Source organism: Acomys minous (assembly GCF_964271855.1).
Source record: "Acomys minous genome assembly, chromosome: 2".
Classification (NCBI taxonomy): Eukaryota; Metazoa; Chordata; class Mammalia; order Rodentia; family Muridae; genus Acomys; species Acomys minous.
This window is the reverse complement of record NC_140484.1, coordinates 24,448,795-24,463,537: the sequence shown is the minus strand read 5'-3', so window position 1 is coordinate 24,463,537 and position 14,743 is coordinate 24,448,795. Positions and strand designations below refer to the sequence as shown.

Here is a 14,743-nt window from a genome sequence, read left to right as displayed (position 1 = left end):
TATAAATTTAAGTAACATAAGAAACATTCATAAAATGGTAGATTATATCTGAAATATGTACAAAGGAAAAATAACACATCTACACTGAGGCTTGAGGAAATGTGAAAAATCTTTGTAGGAAGGGCAGTTAAGGTGGGGAAGAAATTAGTAGCTAGATCTAGTGGTTCAGATTGAGTTGAAACTGTTAGCAGAAGTAACTGCTAATCAGTAAGAATTTAAGGACCCCAGCACTCCTTAATCTGGGAACTAAGATGCCTTCCTTCATACTGCTCCTCCTTCTAAAACATGGCCCTTGGCGAAAGTGGCCAGACCTCTTGTCACCTGGTTCCTATTTTAGGCAACAAGAAGGGAGAGAAGACAGAAAAGCAGGGAGAGGGCTCATGCTGAATGTCTTGAAGGAAGTTATCAGAAAGCCAAAACATTAATAGCTCTATTAGCATCTCTTGGACCAAAACAGTAACATGACCACACCTGGCTGCAAGAGAAGCCAAGAAATAGTCTCTATTCTAGGAATCCATAGCATAGGTTTGGGTAGCATTTCCATAACTAAGGAGGAAGGAGAGGATGGAAACTGGGGAAAGCAAATGCAGAGTAGGCAACAGGGGGTAACGTCTTACTGGCTTGGGCTTCTTCCTTGTTACCACTTAACTTGGAAGGTTCTCTCTGGGCTCATTCTAATGCTAAGTAATAGCCTCCATTCATGAATGCTTTTCATTTGCCTGGGATGCTTTCTGGTATTTTTAATCACCAATTATTAAATGTATATATAACATATGTAACTAAATATGCATTGCTTGAATTGGTCTGAACATTGTTCCAGCTGTATAAACTGTAATACCTTAGACAAGTCACCTGTGCTCTCTGAACCTTCGGTTCCACTAATAACTCATGGGGATAAAAACAAGCACTTCATGATGGTACAGGAGGATGAGAGGAGTTTTGGTATGTGGCAGTGGTCTACAAACAAACAAACAAAAAAAACAATCCTGTTGGTTAAGAGGAAAAGAAAATTAAAGCTGTTTGTGGGAAGTGTTACCTCCCGAAAGAACAAGAGATTCTGTCTCTTCTCTCTCATCTTTCCTTCGCAAAGCCAGAAGAGCCAACAGTTTTTAAAATGTATTTACAAACTGCAAATTAATACGGGAGTTGAGCAAGAAGAACTTCCTTCAAAGAGAAAGGCAATCAAGAGAGGCCAGAATGCCCCTGCACTGCTGATCACAGCAGAACGAATGCCAACAACAGAACCCAGATCATCGAAGGCAATGAGTCACGGTACCTGGCAAGGAAACAAGACCTCAGCCAGACGCCAGTCAGAGCTAAACATTGTGGCTCCTGGGAAAGCACCAGGTGACTTCCTGTAACTGTGACCAACCCAAAGATGACCCCTGCCCCCACATAGGGAGCCAGACGCACGGGACTGCTGATGATACTTAAACAGTAACCGCATCTGCTCAGAGTAATCATATAGCTGAAAGAGCTCCAAATGTGCTTCACAAGTTGTCATCAAATAAACACTTTTGTTTCTTTTGCTACAAAATGATGTGTTTATGCTAGGGAATGCCTAAAGTATATGTGAATGCTTTAACAATAAATTTAAATTCTAATTACAATTCCTGTCAAGAAAGAGAGCATTGCAGTACCCCAGAAGCATGCCATAGGCTGGCAATCTCTTTCCCACCTGGAAATGATAATTATTCTTGTTCTTCTTAACTACATTCTCTCCTTATTTAGGTTAGCAATAATACACATCCTACACAATGTTGTCTATGTCTTATTTTTCTTGTGCATGGAATCACATATATTTATTCTTTTGTACTTTGTTCCTTCTGGTCAGCATTATATTATGTAAGTGACCCTACAATATTCATTATTAAAAGTATATGACATTTAAACTTTGACTTAATTGGCATTGTGTGTTTTACTAAGCTTTCTATGTAGTTCTGATTTATAGTCAATTTATTCATATATATATGATGATATATATGTGATATACATATATATATATCACAATGTATCTGCTCATTCTATCATTGACACATGTGTATTATTCATCTAAAGCTCAGGAGTTTTTCAGATGCAAGGTCTGAAAGTTTATCAATTATGCTATCCAGTCCTTAAGCTCAGGAGTTTAAAGTTGGTGAGTACTATAAAGATTTTTATAGAGTGCTTTTAATAGACAAGAGTCTCTCATATATACGTGCTTGCGGTGAAGTAACAAAGGCATGATGCATATGTGCCATCAGTACCACATGACGACAGAAAGACATGTTCAGTGGTTCACCAGTTTACAGTTACACTACTAACATATGAAAATTCTCTTTACTCCTCATTCTTGCCAGCATTTAGTATTATTTCAGACATTTTAATTATTGCTCATCTGGAAGGTTGAACATTTTTAAGCTTTCTAACTTAATATCAAAGTTAACTATTATGCAACATGGACGTACATGGCTGTCGTCTCAGCACATAGGAGGCTGAAACATGGAGATAACTGGTTCAAAATCAGACTAAATGGTGTTTGAGATCCGATCTCAAAAACAAGTAGGTAGAACCAAAAATCACCCATTAGTGAACAGAACTTCAAATATGAAATCAGTTTCACAAATACAGGCAAGCACTGCCTAACAGCAGAGACTGGAAATACATTTGGGTGAGTACATCGTCAGTCAATTTTAACATTATGGGAACACATTATTTGCCCAAGTTGAAAGGGCCATAACATGACTAGGTAATATAATTTTATGAGACTAAAGTTGCATTTGTAGTCCATCTCTGATTGAACTGTTATTAAGCGGGAGGTGGTGGGGTGGGGTGGGGTGGGGTGGGGGGTAGAGAGATAGCTCAAGGATTAAGTGCATTGGTTGATTTTCCAGAAGACCTGGGTTCAATTCCAAGCAGCCACATGGGGTCTCACAACTGTCTATAACTCCAGCCCCAGAAAATCCAACACACATGTAGGCAGAATACCCACTCACATAAAATAAAAACAAAGGTTTAAAAAATTTTAATGTTGTTATGCATAATATTACTGGATATTATGTAACAGTTTTTCTTGGAGGAGGGCTGATACAGGAAAGCATTTGGAGTCATGGGGAAAAAAAAAAAAAGAACAAAAGATCAATATGACCAGAATATAGAAAGCAAGGCATAGTATTCTACAAGATGTCGAAGAATGAGACAGGGACAATCAAGGTCCTTGTAGACATGCTAAAGGAGTTTTAATTTCATTCCAGAGGAAATAAAAAGCCAATGATGGGTTTTAAGCAAGAAATTTACATGATGCTATTTCTACATCTGTACGTTTAAACTATTTCAGGCACGGATTTTCTTCTAGCTGTAATGAGGTTTTCAGATGTTTCAGACCAATGTTGCCACTTAAAGCAACTATAAAAAGCTTGATAAAGCACAAAGGGAACACACCCCTTCTAGTAGGGTATCACGGAGCTGTTAGGACACTGCGATGTCAGCACTAAAAACACTACAGAAGACAGGACGGTAGGCGGAAAATCCCCCTTGGCTCATTAGCCAAAATCCGGTCAGGCCTAAAGGGCTGGGGATCCAGGAAAGAGCCTATACAGGGAGATGCTTTTAAGAGTCAGAAACACCAGGAGAGTTTTTTGGCAATGTTCTGGGACCAGCGAGACAAAAATAAGAGACTTGGGAGGCCAAGATCTCAGCGAGAAGGGAGGACCAGAAAACCAGGTGAGCACTAATCTGCCATTCCACTCGAGACATTTGCTGAATTCTCACCAAGGAGAGCAGGCAGCTAAGAAGCTGCAAAGCTCCCAAACCAAAAGTTTTCAGTGGGAGTTTTGACAGTCCTGTGGTTCTCAAGAGATCAAAATACAAGCAAGTCAGAGAGAGAAGTCACTGAGAATGCTCAAATCTCTGAGCTGAAATCCTAGGAAAGCTACAACCTAGAAAGGGGCATCTGCCAGCGGTGGCGCGTCATCAGAAAAGCACTGACTTACGGGGACAGCCTGTGATAGCTCACTGTCAACTTGATTGGATTTAAGATCACCTTGGAAACATTTTTCTGGCTGTGTCAAGAAAGTGTTTGTGGAAAATTTTAATGGAGAAAGCCAGGTCCTCTGAACGTAGTTAGCATCGTGTCATGGGCTAGAACACGGGGTTTAATAAAAAGAAGAAAAGCTGAGCAACTAGGCTCACCTGTGTCCTGACTGAACGTAAGGTCACCAACTGCACCGTGACCTGTGAGTATGATTTCCACACAACGGTAAATTTGATCCCCTCAAAGTTAACCCATTCTCAGGACTTGGGAGATGACTCAGAACCTGCTTGCCAAAGATATCCAAGGAGCTGAGTTCAGGGCCCCAGCACTTAGGTTTAAAAAAAAAAAAAGGAAGCCAGGTGTGGCAGCAAGTGTCTGTAATCCCAATGCTAAGGAAGCAGGGAAGTGTGGATCCCTCAGGCTTGCTGCTCAGCCAGCCTAACCAGCTGGTGAGCTCCAGGTTTAATGAGAGACCTTGTCTCAAAATGAAGCAGTTTTCCTCTGCATTGCTTTTCTTCTGGTATTTGGCCATAGCAACAAGGAGGTCGGCAGCAGGAGTGCAACTGTTGCCATGATAAGTCTGACCATGTATTTAGTCCTGGGCCCTTAGAACTAATCTGCAGGGCGAATGGGAGGGTCTGGACCTTCAAGTTACAGAATCCCTCTATCTCAGATGCTGTAAATGGAGCTCAGTGGACCATTCCTGTAAGAGTCTGGAAGACCAGAATGCTAACAGAACTGTAGACGCTGGACACCTCCGTTCACGGGGTTTCCGGGTGGAACAAGGGTTCTATCAGGACCTAGGCTAGAGAGCATGCATGTTCTATTCTGGTGGTGTTCTGCCATGTCCTGAGAATGTGAACGAGGATGAGTTTTAAAGATAATCGACTAATTTGTTTGCTAGGGGAAATGCCGAGACAGAATAATTCACAGACTGAGACATGGTTATCAGCTACCGCTCTTATCCGGGTCTGCAGTGACAGAGAACAAATGAAGCAGAAATATATGAAAGACGTGTGCACGTTTGGTGAGGGACGAAGCATGTGAGGATGGAAAATTGTGAAAAAAAGAGGGTGCTCAGAAATAAGCTGTAGTTGTTGAAGTGATTCGCGCTGTAACGGGAAAACTCTCAGTCTGCACTAGGATAACAGAAAGGCGCTCTACAGGCAAGACCCCACCCATTGAATAATGCACTGTAGTAACGCAAGTATATTTAAAAGGTCGGAGACTGAACAGAGAAGGGCTTTTCTGTTCCAAAACGGTCACCTAGCGAAGCGGTTTTCCCAGGGTCAGCCTCAAAGGCATGCAAGGGCTGCTGCGGTATGGTCCCAGGGGTTCAGGCTACATCTCAAGAGGCACTGTCTTATGCATGGTATCGATTTTTTCAGGCATGAAAGATACAAGAGGGAATGAGGTCTCCAGGGCTTTCACAAAGGTTGCAGAAAGCAAATAAGGTCTGGCAATATGTAGCAACGTTGGATTCCCCTCAAGAAGGCCTAGGAGACCATTTCATTAAGCTAGGAAGGTGAAACTACAGTGGAAATAGAGACTCCAGAATTTTAGAGACACCAGAAACATGGGGCATCCACTAAGGAAATCTAAAGGCACAGAGGAGAGCTGACCTCCTCTCCCCAAACCAAAAAATAAGAAAAAGAAAAAAAGAAAAAGGAAAGAAGGAAAGAAAGAAAAAAGAAAGGAAGAAAGAAAGAAAGAAAGGGAAAAGAAAAGAGTCTATATGTGCTACCTGCCACATAACTCACATAATGGGAAGAGCAGACCTACATAAGGCTGTTGGAGCCCAGGTGATTCCATCATGAGTCCCAAATGGCAGAAATGGATCTACAGGGTTTGGTGTTTGTCCTGAATGGTTTCAATCTTGTTTTGATCTGATCTTTGTTATAGTTCTGATCCTTACTATCCTCCCATTCCTCCCTTTTGCCATGAGAATATTCACTATCTACCATTGTATACTGAAAGCATATGCAGTGGTGGTGGTGTGGTGGTGATGAGGTGGTGGTAGTGGTATGGTGGTGGTGGTGGTGGTGATGAGGTGGTGGTGGTGTGGTGGTGGTGGTGGTGGTGGTGGTGATGCTGGTGGTGGTGTGGTGGTAGTGGTGGTATGGTGGTGGTGATGGTTGTGGTGATGAAGTGGTGGTAGTGGTGGTGGTGGTGGTGGTGTGGTGGTGTGGTGGTATGGTGGTGGTGGTGGTGTGGTGGTGTGGTGGTGTGGTGGTGGTGGTGGTGGTGGTGTGGTGGTGGTGGTGGTGGTGTAGTGGTGGTGGTGTGGTGGTGGTGTGGTGGTATGGTGGTGGTGGTGGTGTGGTGGTGTGGTGGTGGTGTGGTGGTGGTGTGGTGGTGGTGGTGGTGTGGTAGTGGTGGTGGTGGTGGTGGTGTGGTGGTGGTGTGGTGGTGGTGGTGGTGGTGATGATGGTGGTGGTGTGGTGGTGGTGGTGGTGGTGATGATGGTGGTGGTGTGGTGGTGGTGGTGGTGGTGGTGGTGGTGTGGTGGTGGTGTGGTGGTGGTGGTGGTGGTGATGATGGTGGTGGTGTGGTGGTGGTGGTGGTGGTGATGATGGTGGTGGTGTGGTGGTGGTGGTGGTGATGATGGTGGTGGTGTGGTGGTGGTGATGATGGTGGTGGTGTGGTAGTGGTGGTGGTGGTGGTGGTGTGGTGGTGTGGTGGTAGTGGTGGTATGGTGGTGGTGATGGTTGTGGTGATGAAGTGGTGGTGTGGTGGTGTGGTGGTGGTGATGATGGTGGTGGTGTGGTGGTGGTGGTGTGGTGGTGTGGTGGTTGTGGTGATGAAGTGGTGGTAGTGGTGGTGGTGGTGTGGTGGTGTGGTGGTGGTGGTGGTGTGGTGGTGGTGGTGTGGTGGTGGTGTGGTGGTATGGTGGTGGTGGTGGTGGTGGTGATGATGGTGGTGGTGTGGTGGTAGTGGTGGTGTGGTGGTGGTGATGGTTGTGGTGATGAAGTGGTGGTAGTGGTGGTGTGGTGGTGTGGTGGTGGTGGTGGTGTGGTGGTGGTGGTGTGGTGGTGGTGGTGGTGTGGTGGTGGTGGTGTGCTGGTGTGGTGGTGGTGTGGTAGTGGTGTGGTGGTGGTGGTGGTGGTGTGCTGGTGTGGTGGTGGTGGTGTTGATGGTGATTAATATGCAAGCATACTTAAAACATTCCTTTGAGTTTCAGAATATACTTTGGACTTTTGAATATTGTTGGAACTGTTAAGTCTGTAAAGACTTTTAGAGATGGATCAAACGAATTTTGCATTAAGATAAAAATTAGTCTTTATGAGCCAGGAGTAGAATGTTAAGATTTAAGTGATATATTTGGATATTGAATTTAAAAGGGGGGCCTAATGGTTACCTTCATTGGCATCTTGACTGAATTTATCATCACCTCTGGGTGTGTCTGTAAAAGGTTTGACTGAGAAGGGAAGACCCACCATCAATGCGGGCAACGCTATATCATGAGCTAGTGTCCTGGACAGAATTACAAAGAGAAAATAGTACCAACCATTATCCATCTTTCTCTACTTCCGTGACTGTGAAAACAATGGAAACAGTGGTTTTATGTCCTGGCCCATGCCTTCCCTGCTGTGATGAGCCACCCCCTCAAGCTATGAAGTGAAACAAATCTATTCATCCGTAAGTCTCTCCTCAGATTTTGTCACACTAAGGAAAGTATTCTATATGTCATTCCTTAATTGAATCAAAACAAGCAACCCCTCAATGTGTCTGCCTTGCATCTATTTGAGTGAGATGCTCCCTGTAGGCTTGGGCAGTTTAAGTACAGGTCCCCAGCTGGTGGCAGTGTTTGGGGAAGCGTAGGAGGTGTGGCTTTGCTGGGAATAGTGTTGTCACTGGAGATGCACTTTGAGAATTTAGACTGTCATCATTCCAGGCTTGCTTTCTCTGCTTCCTGTTTGTGGTTCAGGAAGTGAGAGCTCAGCTTGCTGCTCCAGCCATGACGCCTGCCTGTTGTCATGCTTCCTTGCCATGACAGTGATGGACTATTGTCCCTGGAGACTCATAAACCTAAATAAATCCTTCCCTCCATAGGTTGCCTTGGCCATGGTGTTTTTATCATGGCAATAGAAAAGTAAGTAATACAAGGGCCACCGAGTGACTTGATGAGAAACCAACGTTCAGAACAGCTGCTGCATAATAGCACAAGCGAAGAGTTATATATAAAGCAAACGCTTGCATCATTGTACAATGAGAGACAACTCAGAAATAAAAACAACTGGACCACCAGCAGGCTAAAGACTACACATGAATCTTGTGCACATTATGATGAGCAGAGGAAGGAGGGCTCACAGGAGTATGTGCTAAAGCTGGACACGGTAGCACATGCCTAACATCTCAGCACTAAGGGAAGTTGAGGCAGGAAGACTGTGCCAGCCAGAGCTACATAATCACACCTTGTCACAAACAAAATCCAAACCAAAAATGTAGCATAGACTATAGAAGTCCAGTTCTACCTTTTTAGAAGTTCCAGTCAAGCAAAACTACGTTATGATGCTAAAAGTCAGGACATTGGCTTAAATGACAAAACAATTTTTCATTCATTCTCCCTTCAGTACTAATAGAGGTTACCATGTACTGTGAATAAAGAGGAAAGAAGGGAGACCTCTGTGAGTTTGACACTGTTGTTATTTTTTTTTTTTACCACTGACTAAAAGGACTACAGAATTTTTTATACTCTTGACTATAATTTGGCTCTGTGGTTGCCAAGCTCTACACTTAGGATGTGCACTGTTCTATATGTGTTTCAAAAAGTAAGTTTTAAAATACATTCCAGATGTATGAAAAGCTATTCAAATAAGATTGCATCTACCTCTGAAACATTATTTTAAAATCTTAATAAAATTGGTGTATGCTAATTCCTAAGGGGACCCACCAGAGATGACCCATCTCCTGGGCTGGCTGTCCATCAAGCTTCGGTGCTATTTTATGCACCTATATCTTTTCTTTTTTCTGGTTTTGTTTTTGTTTGTTTGTCTGTTTGTTTGCAACAGGGTTCCAGTGTATAGCCCTGGCTCTGTAGACCAGGTTGGCCCCAAACTCTTAGAGATCCACCTGCCTCTGCCTCTGCCTCTTGAGTGCTAGGACTAAAGGGGTTTGCCACAACTGCCCAGCTACCTTTTTTAAAAAAATACTTACATTTCTTATATAAGCTCCAAAAACAACAAATAAAGTTTATTCCGCATGTTTTAAAGCTGTATATATTAGGGGATTTGAGGCTGGGTCTGGTGGACACGCATCTACAGTTCAACCACTTGGGAGGAAGAAGCAGAAGGGTTGAGAGTTCAAGGCAACCCTGAGCTACACAGGAGATTTGAGATGACCATTGGCTATGTGGCTTCACAGAGAAGAGTTTCTAAGAAAGGCACAAGGGAGCTTTGTTTGATGACAAGAGTACCTTTCCTGTGTCGTTGATGACATGAGTTGGATTGGACATTTAAGATCCATGCATTAGACAATTGTCATTTCATAGCTGTAATCCAAAATCTGGAAAGTGAAAGCAGGAGGATTATGAACTCAGGGGCAGCCTGAGCTGCGTAGCTAAGCTTTGTTGCAAAGGAGAAAAATGTGTGTATTTTACTATGTCTAACTTTATCTTAACTAAGATTTTTTTTCAAAGACTCCAGTGCTTTTTCCCTGGGCTCTCTCTCTCACTCCCGGGAGTACTTTATCACTTTACTTCAATAAATCTTTGTTCACTCTGATGATGATGATGATGATTATTATTATTATTATTAATTATTATTATTATTATTCTAGATTCTTCATAGGCTATGAATAATATAATATATGAATCATTAGTATTATTATTAGTAGTAGTAGTAGTATTCTAGATTCTTCATAGGATATGAATAGGGTGGGAAAATGAAACTAGAAAGATGAGTTTTAATATTACAGTAGCCCTGGCAATATAGAACTTATAAAATGAACAGTAAAGAAGAAAATACAGCTGTGGACAAAGTTCTTTGAGCTTAACCATGAAGAGGCATAAAAACAAAAGGAAGGAATAAGTCCAAAAACAAGGAGTTCTTAAAGATGGAAGACTGCAGTTAACCTAATAGAGAAGAAAAGTCAAAGACCAAAGTGGAAGCATTAATAAAGATCCAAGTCTTTGAGAGGGATGGGATGGAAAGAGTTTTCTAATCTGGTGGTTGCTACTTCTGTGAAATGAGTGCAGGATGGGAATTTTGAGGCCTAATGGAAAACAATATGGTTTTGCATTAGAAACAGCTGTGGAAAGAGCCCAAGATGGTAGGGCGTGGTGAGAAGAAATTTCAGGTTTCACTTTGGACTGGTTAAATGCCCAACAGATATATCCAAAGTCATACAATTGTGTGGGTATGCGCCAAAAAAGAATAGTGAATAGTGTTACTCATCCTTGGTTGTCCGGAACAAAGTGCAAATGCCACCCATGTTAGTTACTCAGGGAGTGAAAGAAGAACAAATTATTTTGATGGTACCTTTGGTATTACTGGCAAGCTCTACAGTGGAGCTGGAGAAACTTCTTTTCCCTGAAATAAATTCACCTTAGTTATAAACGCATCTTCTTCCAACTTCTAGCTTTGGGGATTCTTGAGAGAAAATTCAGTATTTCTGCCAATTTTATCAAGTTCTCATTCTACCTAAAGAAATAATATGCAGATCTAAAATTCTGTTGGGGAGGGAATCACCAATGTTTCAACTCTTGGAGGAACAAATGATACAAAGTATTCCTATATTGCTACAATCTGTTATAGTCACAAGGATATAGTTAATGAAAACCAGAGTCCACCAAGAATTAACCTCTACTCTGTACTCAGGACATCACTGCTGGTCCTAAATTGCATGTGCACACAGAGTGAAGGATACCTTTAGCCCAAGTATAGGGATCACAGGGTGAGCTCAGCCAAACCTGAACGTGCCCACAGGAACGGAGGCACGGGCTGACAAGTTAGCACAATGTGCTGTTTATCATTTTCCAATTATGAGATGAAGAAAGGGTTACAAAGGCATCACTTGCAGCATAAATTGATATTTGTTTTATTACACTGAGGTCCGTTTACAAGGTCACCATTCATGGAAGAACTCTTGGTTGGCAGAGCAGTCAGCATCTACGCATACAACTCGTGGATATACTTATTATGTATATTGAGGGCAGTCTCCGAATTCCTCTTGTCACAGCCAGGCTGTAAATGCATTTTTTTTTTTTTTGTCATTTTTAACTACAGTAATTCAGAACTTCAGCTGCCAGATTTGGTGCCAATATTCTCACATAGGCAGTTCATGCTCCTGTCTTAAAGCAATTCTTTGTTTGCTGTCAGAAGCTCCTTCCGTGACACATAAAATGGCAGGATCACTTTTTAAAAATACATAAATCACTACCTAAATGCGACTACAATATGCTTCCTTTTCTTGACAAGTATCCCCTCTCCTGTCATTCCCTTTACTTAGTAACTATAAACTCTGGTCAAGTAGCAAAATAAAAGAACAGACACATAGCAGTGTTTTCAAGGAGGAAAAAAAAATGGGAGGAAATCTCAGCTGCAGGCCACTGCTCCCTGTGAAGCACTGTCATTTTAAATGCAGAGGCATCAGCCATTCTTCTCCCCACGCTGAAAGATCTACACCTTTAAACATACTGAGGGTCCACTAAGAAAATAAACAGCTGTTTTCTGTCTCATTAAACACAACAGGGTACGGTCCTGGGCTGGTTTGTGGTCACCGGCAGAATTCCAAGTGTGTATATTAAGGTTTAATGTTTCAATTCCAAGCGAAACAGAACGGTCCTGTAGCCAGGGAGTGTTGAAACTATACCTCAAGTTGTCATTTGCATATGTCTAAGGCCAAAGACCAGCTCCATGTCAAAATTCTGTAGTCTTACGAGTCTGAAGAAACTCCAGGGACTCTCCTCGTCTGCCATGACAGCCAAAGTGGCATATTTTTTCTCTCTCCCTCTCTTTCCCCACCATCCCTGACAGATGGTCAACCTCTGCTTCAATTCTTCCACTTGGGAGTTCTCGAGATTATATTCCTAGATTTCCCAAGGAATATGACCAAAGACTAGAACCAACCTTGCAGACAGGAGTAAGGCTCCAGTCGGTAAGCTTGCAGGAGACCGGCAGCATGGCCAAACACTGAAACCAGACTTCCAAGAGAACGAGACTCATAATTAGCATTCGTAAGAGTGCAGCGTTTAAGAGCCCAATACTAGGACCATTCAAGGGCCTTTCTTCAATCCTTCAAAAGTAGCTCCTAAAATCTGGGAAGCACGATGCCTTTTCCCTCCTGACTGACTTCTTAAAGAGAGAAATGATTTTTATGGGTCACAGCAGCGGCTTGTCAAGCTAGAGAGCATCAAGTCAATCCCCCCCCCCAAAAGAAAAAACCAAAAAAACAAAACAAAGCAAAACAAAACAAAATAAAAGCAAAGAGACCCCTGGTGGAATTGATAGTGCTTAAAAAGCTCCGGTCTTAGCATCATCGCCACACTAAACCAGAAACATTTCAAGGTTTCTTTTAAAGGTATGCTTAGCCTGTGCTTGAAGTTGCTTGATTGGTGTAGGGGGTGATGGGTGTGGGACTGTATTTTAAGCTCAGCCCTTCATCCCGCGGTGAAGTCTGGCTTGATCCTCCCAGGAAAGGCTGGCGCGGGCTCAGAGCCCAGCACATCTCCCAGCGGAGCCTGGGACGGGGCGGCCTGGTCCTTACCTGTCGATGCTGATCACGCACAGGGTCATGATCGAGGCCGTGCAACACATGACGTCCATGGCGATGAAGACGTTACAGAAGAAGTGGCCAAAGATCCACTTGCCCCCGATGAGGTCGGTGACACTAACGAAAGGCATGACCGCCACAGCCACCGAGAGGTCAGCCAGCGCCAGGGACACAATCAGGTAGTTGGAGGGCTGGCGGAGCTTCTTGACGAAGCACACCGAGATCACCACTAGGCAGTTGCCCGCGATCGTCAGCAGCGTGATGAGCGTCAGGATGGAGCCGATCACAACTTTCTCGACTCTGCCATAGTTGATCTGCTCCCAGCAGCCGGAGACATTGTCCGGGGGCGCGTCCCAGGTGGGAGCAGGGCTAGCCGTCACCTCTGGGAAGCCGCTCAGCAGGTGCGGCATCCAGGAGCTCACTACAGGGTGGGCGCCACCGTCGGGGCTCAGGTCCTGCAGCCCGCGCCCCACCTCCGGCAGAATGAGCGAGCGGAGATGGCCATAGAGGTCGGGGCGGCCGCTGCTGTTAACGTCCATCATCCTGCCCAGCGCCGCTGCCCATGGAGCCGGCGCCGCCGCCAAGCGCCACGGCTGCCGGCCCCAGGGCTGGATTCACCTTGCCCGCTCGGCTCCGCGCGGCCCAGCCATAGGGGCCGGCGCTGGCCACTGGGGGGCGCCCGGATCGGCCTCGCGACCCCACACGTCCCAGGGTCCCCTTTGCCGCTGCGGGTGACGCGTAGGAGAGGACTCCCCGCGGGAGGCGCCAGCGGTCCCCGACGGGCGCTCGGGGAGGCGCGGGGTGGCGAGCCCGGCCGGGCCGGGCTACCGGCACCGCAGCCCCGCAGCGGCGCGCGCCGGGGCCCGAGAGCGCCCGGCGGCCGCAGCCGAAGTTGCGGAGTGCGCCCCGCCCCTCGCGCCCGCCGCCGCCGCCGCCGCCGCTCCCCTGCGGCAGCCGTGCCGCGTCCCAGCCACCGCCTCCGGCCGCCACCAGCGCCCCACGGGCTCCAGCACAGGGTTCCCCTGCTGGGCAGCCCCGCCGCGCCGCACGGTGCGAACGCCCAGCCCTAGGCTCTCCCTGCTGCAGACCCTCTGGCCTCAGCACTGAAGCAAATGACAAGCCGGTGGGAGCTGTTTGCTTTTCAATTAGACTGGGGGGTCGGCGCAAGAGCCGGCGAAGAACCTCATTGGAGAAATTTCTTAAATCCCTTAATAAATTTTTTTAAAGAAATTTTTTGAACACCACAGTAAGCATCAAATAGATACTTCCGTTTCCCATTTTCACCACGTATGAGAGAAAACGAAGACAGAAAAGAAGCAGCAGCCACAGCAGCAGATGGGGGTGGGTTAGGAGCTCTGATGAAAAGAAAGGAAAAAAAGGGAGGTGGGAGTGTTGGAAACACTAAGGGAGGGGTGCCCAGGGCCCTGGCACTGAGCATCAGCTTTCAGGGGCTTCGCTTCAACTCTGCCTAACCTAAAGCAGGCCTCTGCTTGAAAGAGAGAGAGAGAGAGAGAGAGAGAGAGAGAGAGAGAGAGAGAGAGAGAGAGAGAGAGAAGAGAAGAGAAGAGAAGAGAAGAAAAAGAAAAAAGAAAGAAAGAAAATATGCCTTTATATTAAGTCTTCCGAATACACAATATAGAGCTGTGACTTGGATTTCCCTTCACATCCTGGAAATCTTGCATAGACACACAAAAAATGGCCAGTTAAAATGTTCTGGAGACAACTGTTGCCTAAAGCCACCCCGCCCCCGTGGTATTCAAACTTTGTCAGGGTGACTGATTTTTATTACCCTTGAGGTTTTACTTCATTCCATTTGTTCGAAAGCTTTATTGAGAGCCACAGTGCTTCCTATATAGTTCCAGGACCCAAAAATATTCAAATGCCTTTTCTTCTCTAGTTAAGCCCCGGTGATTTATAAAATAATAAGAAGAAAAACTTCTAACTACATTGATCTGAGTGCTGAATAATACTCTCATTTGTTCAAAGTCATAGCCCTATTTTGGCAGATGAGGAGAGAGC

The 14,743-nt window shown here is 44.9% G+C and overlaps 1 protein-coding gene across 3 annotated transcripts in view; it reads right to left on the bottom strand.

Moving 5' to 3' along the window:
• Positions 1–13,583, bottom strand: part of HTR7 (5-hydroxytryptamine receptor 7) — a 103,694-nt gene extending 90,111 nt beyond the window's left edge. For all 3 annotated transcript variants that reach the window (XM_084755244.1, XM_084755242.1, XM_084755243.1), the window contains exon 1: positions 12,719–13,583. In XM_084755244.1, coding sequence (XP_084611370.1) covers positions 12,719–13,266 — 548 coding nt within the window. In that variant the 5' untranslated portion in view covers positions 13,267–13,583. The remainder of the gene's footprint in view (positions 1–12,718) is intronic.
• Positions 13,584–14,743: the final 1,160 nt, after the last annotated feature.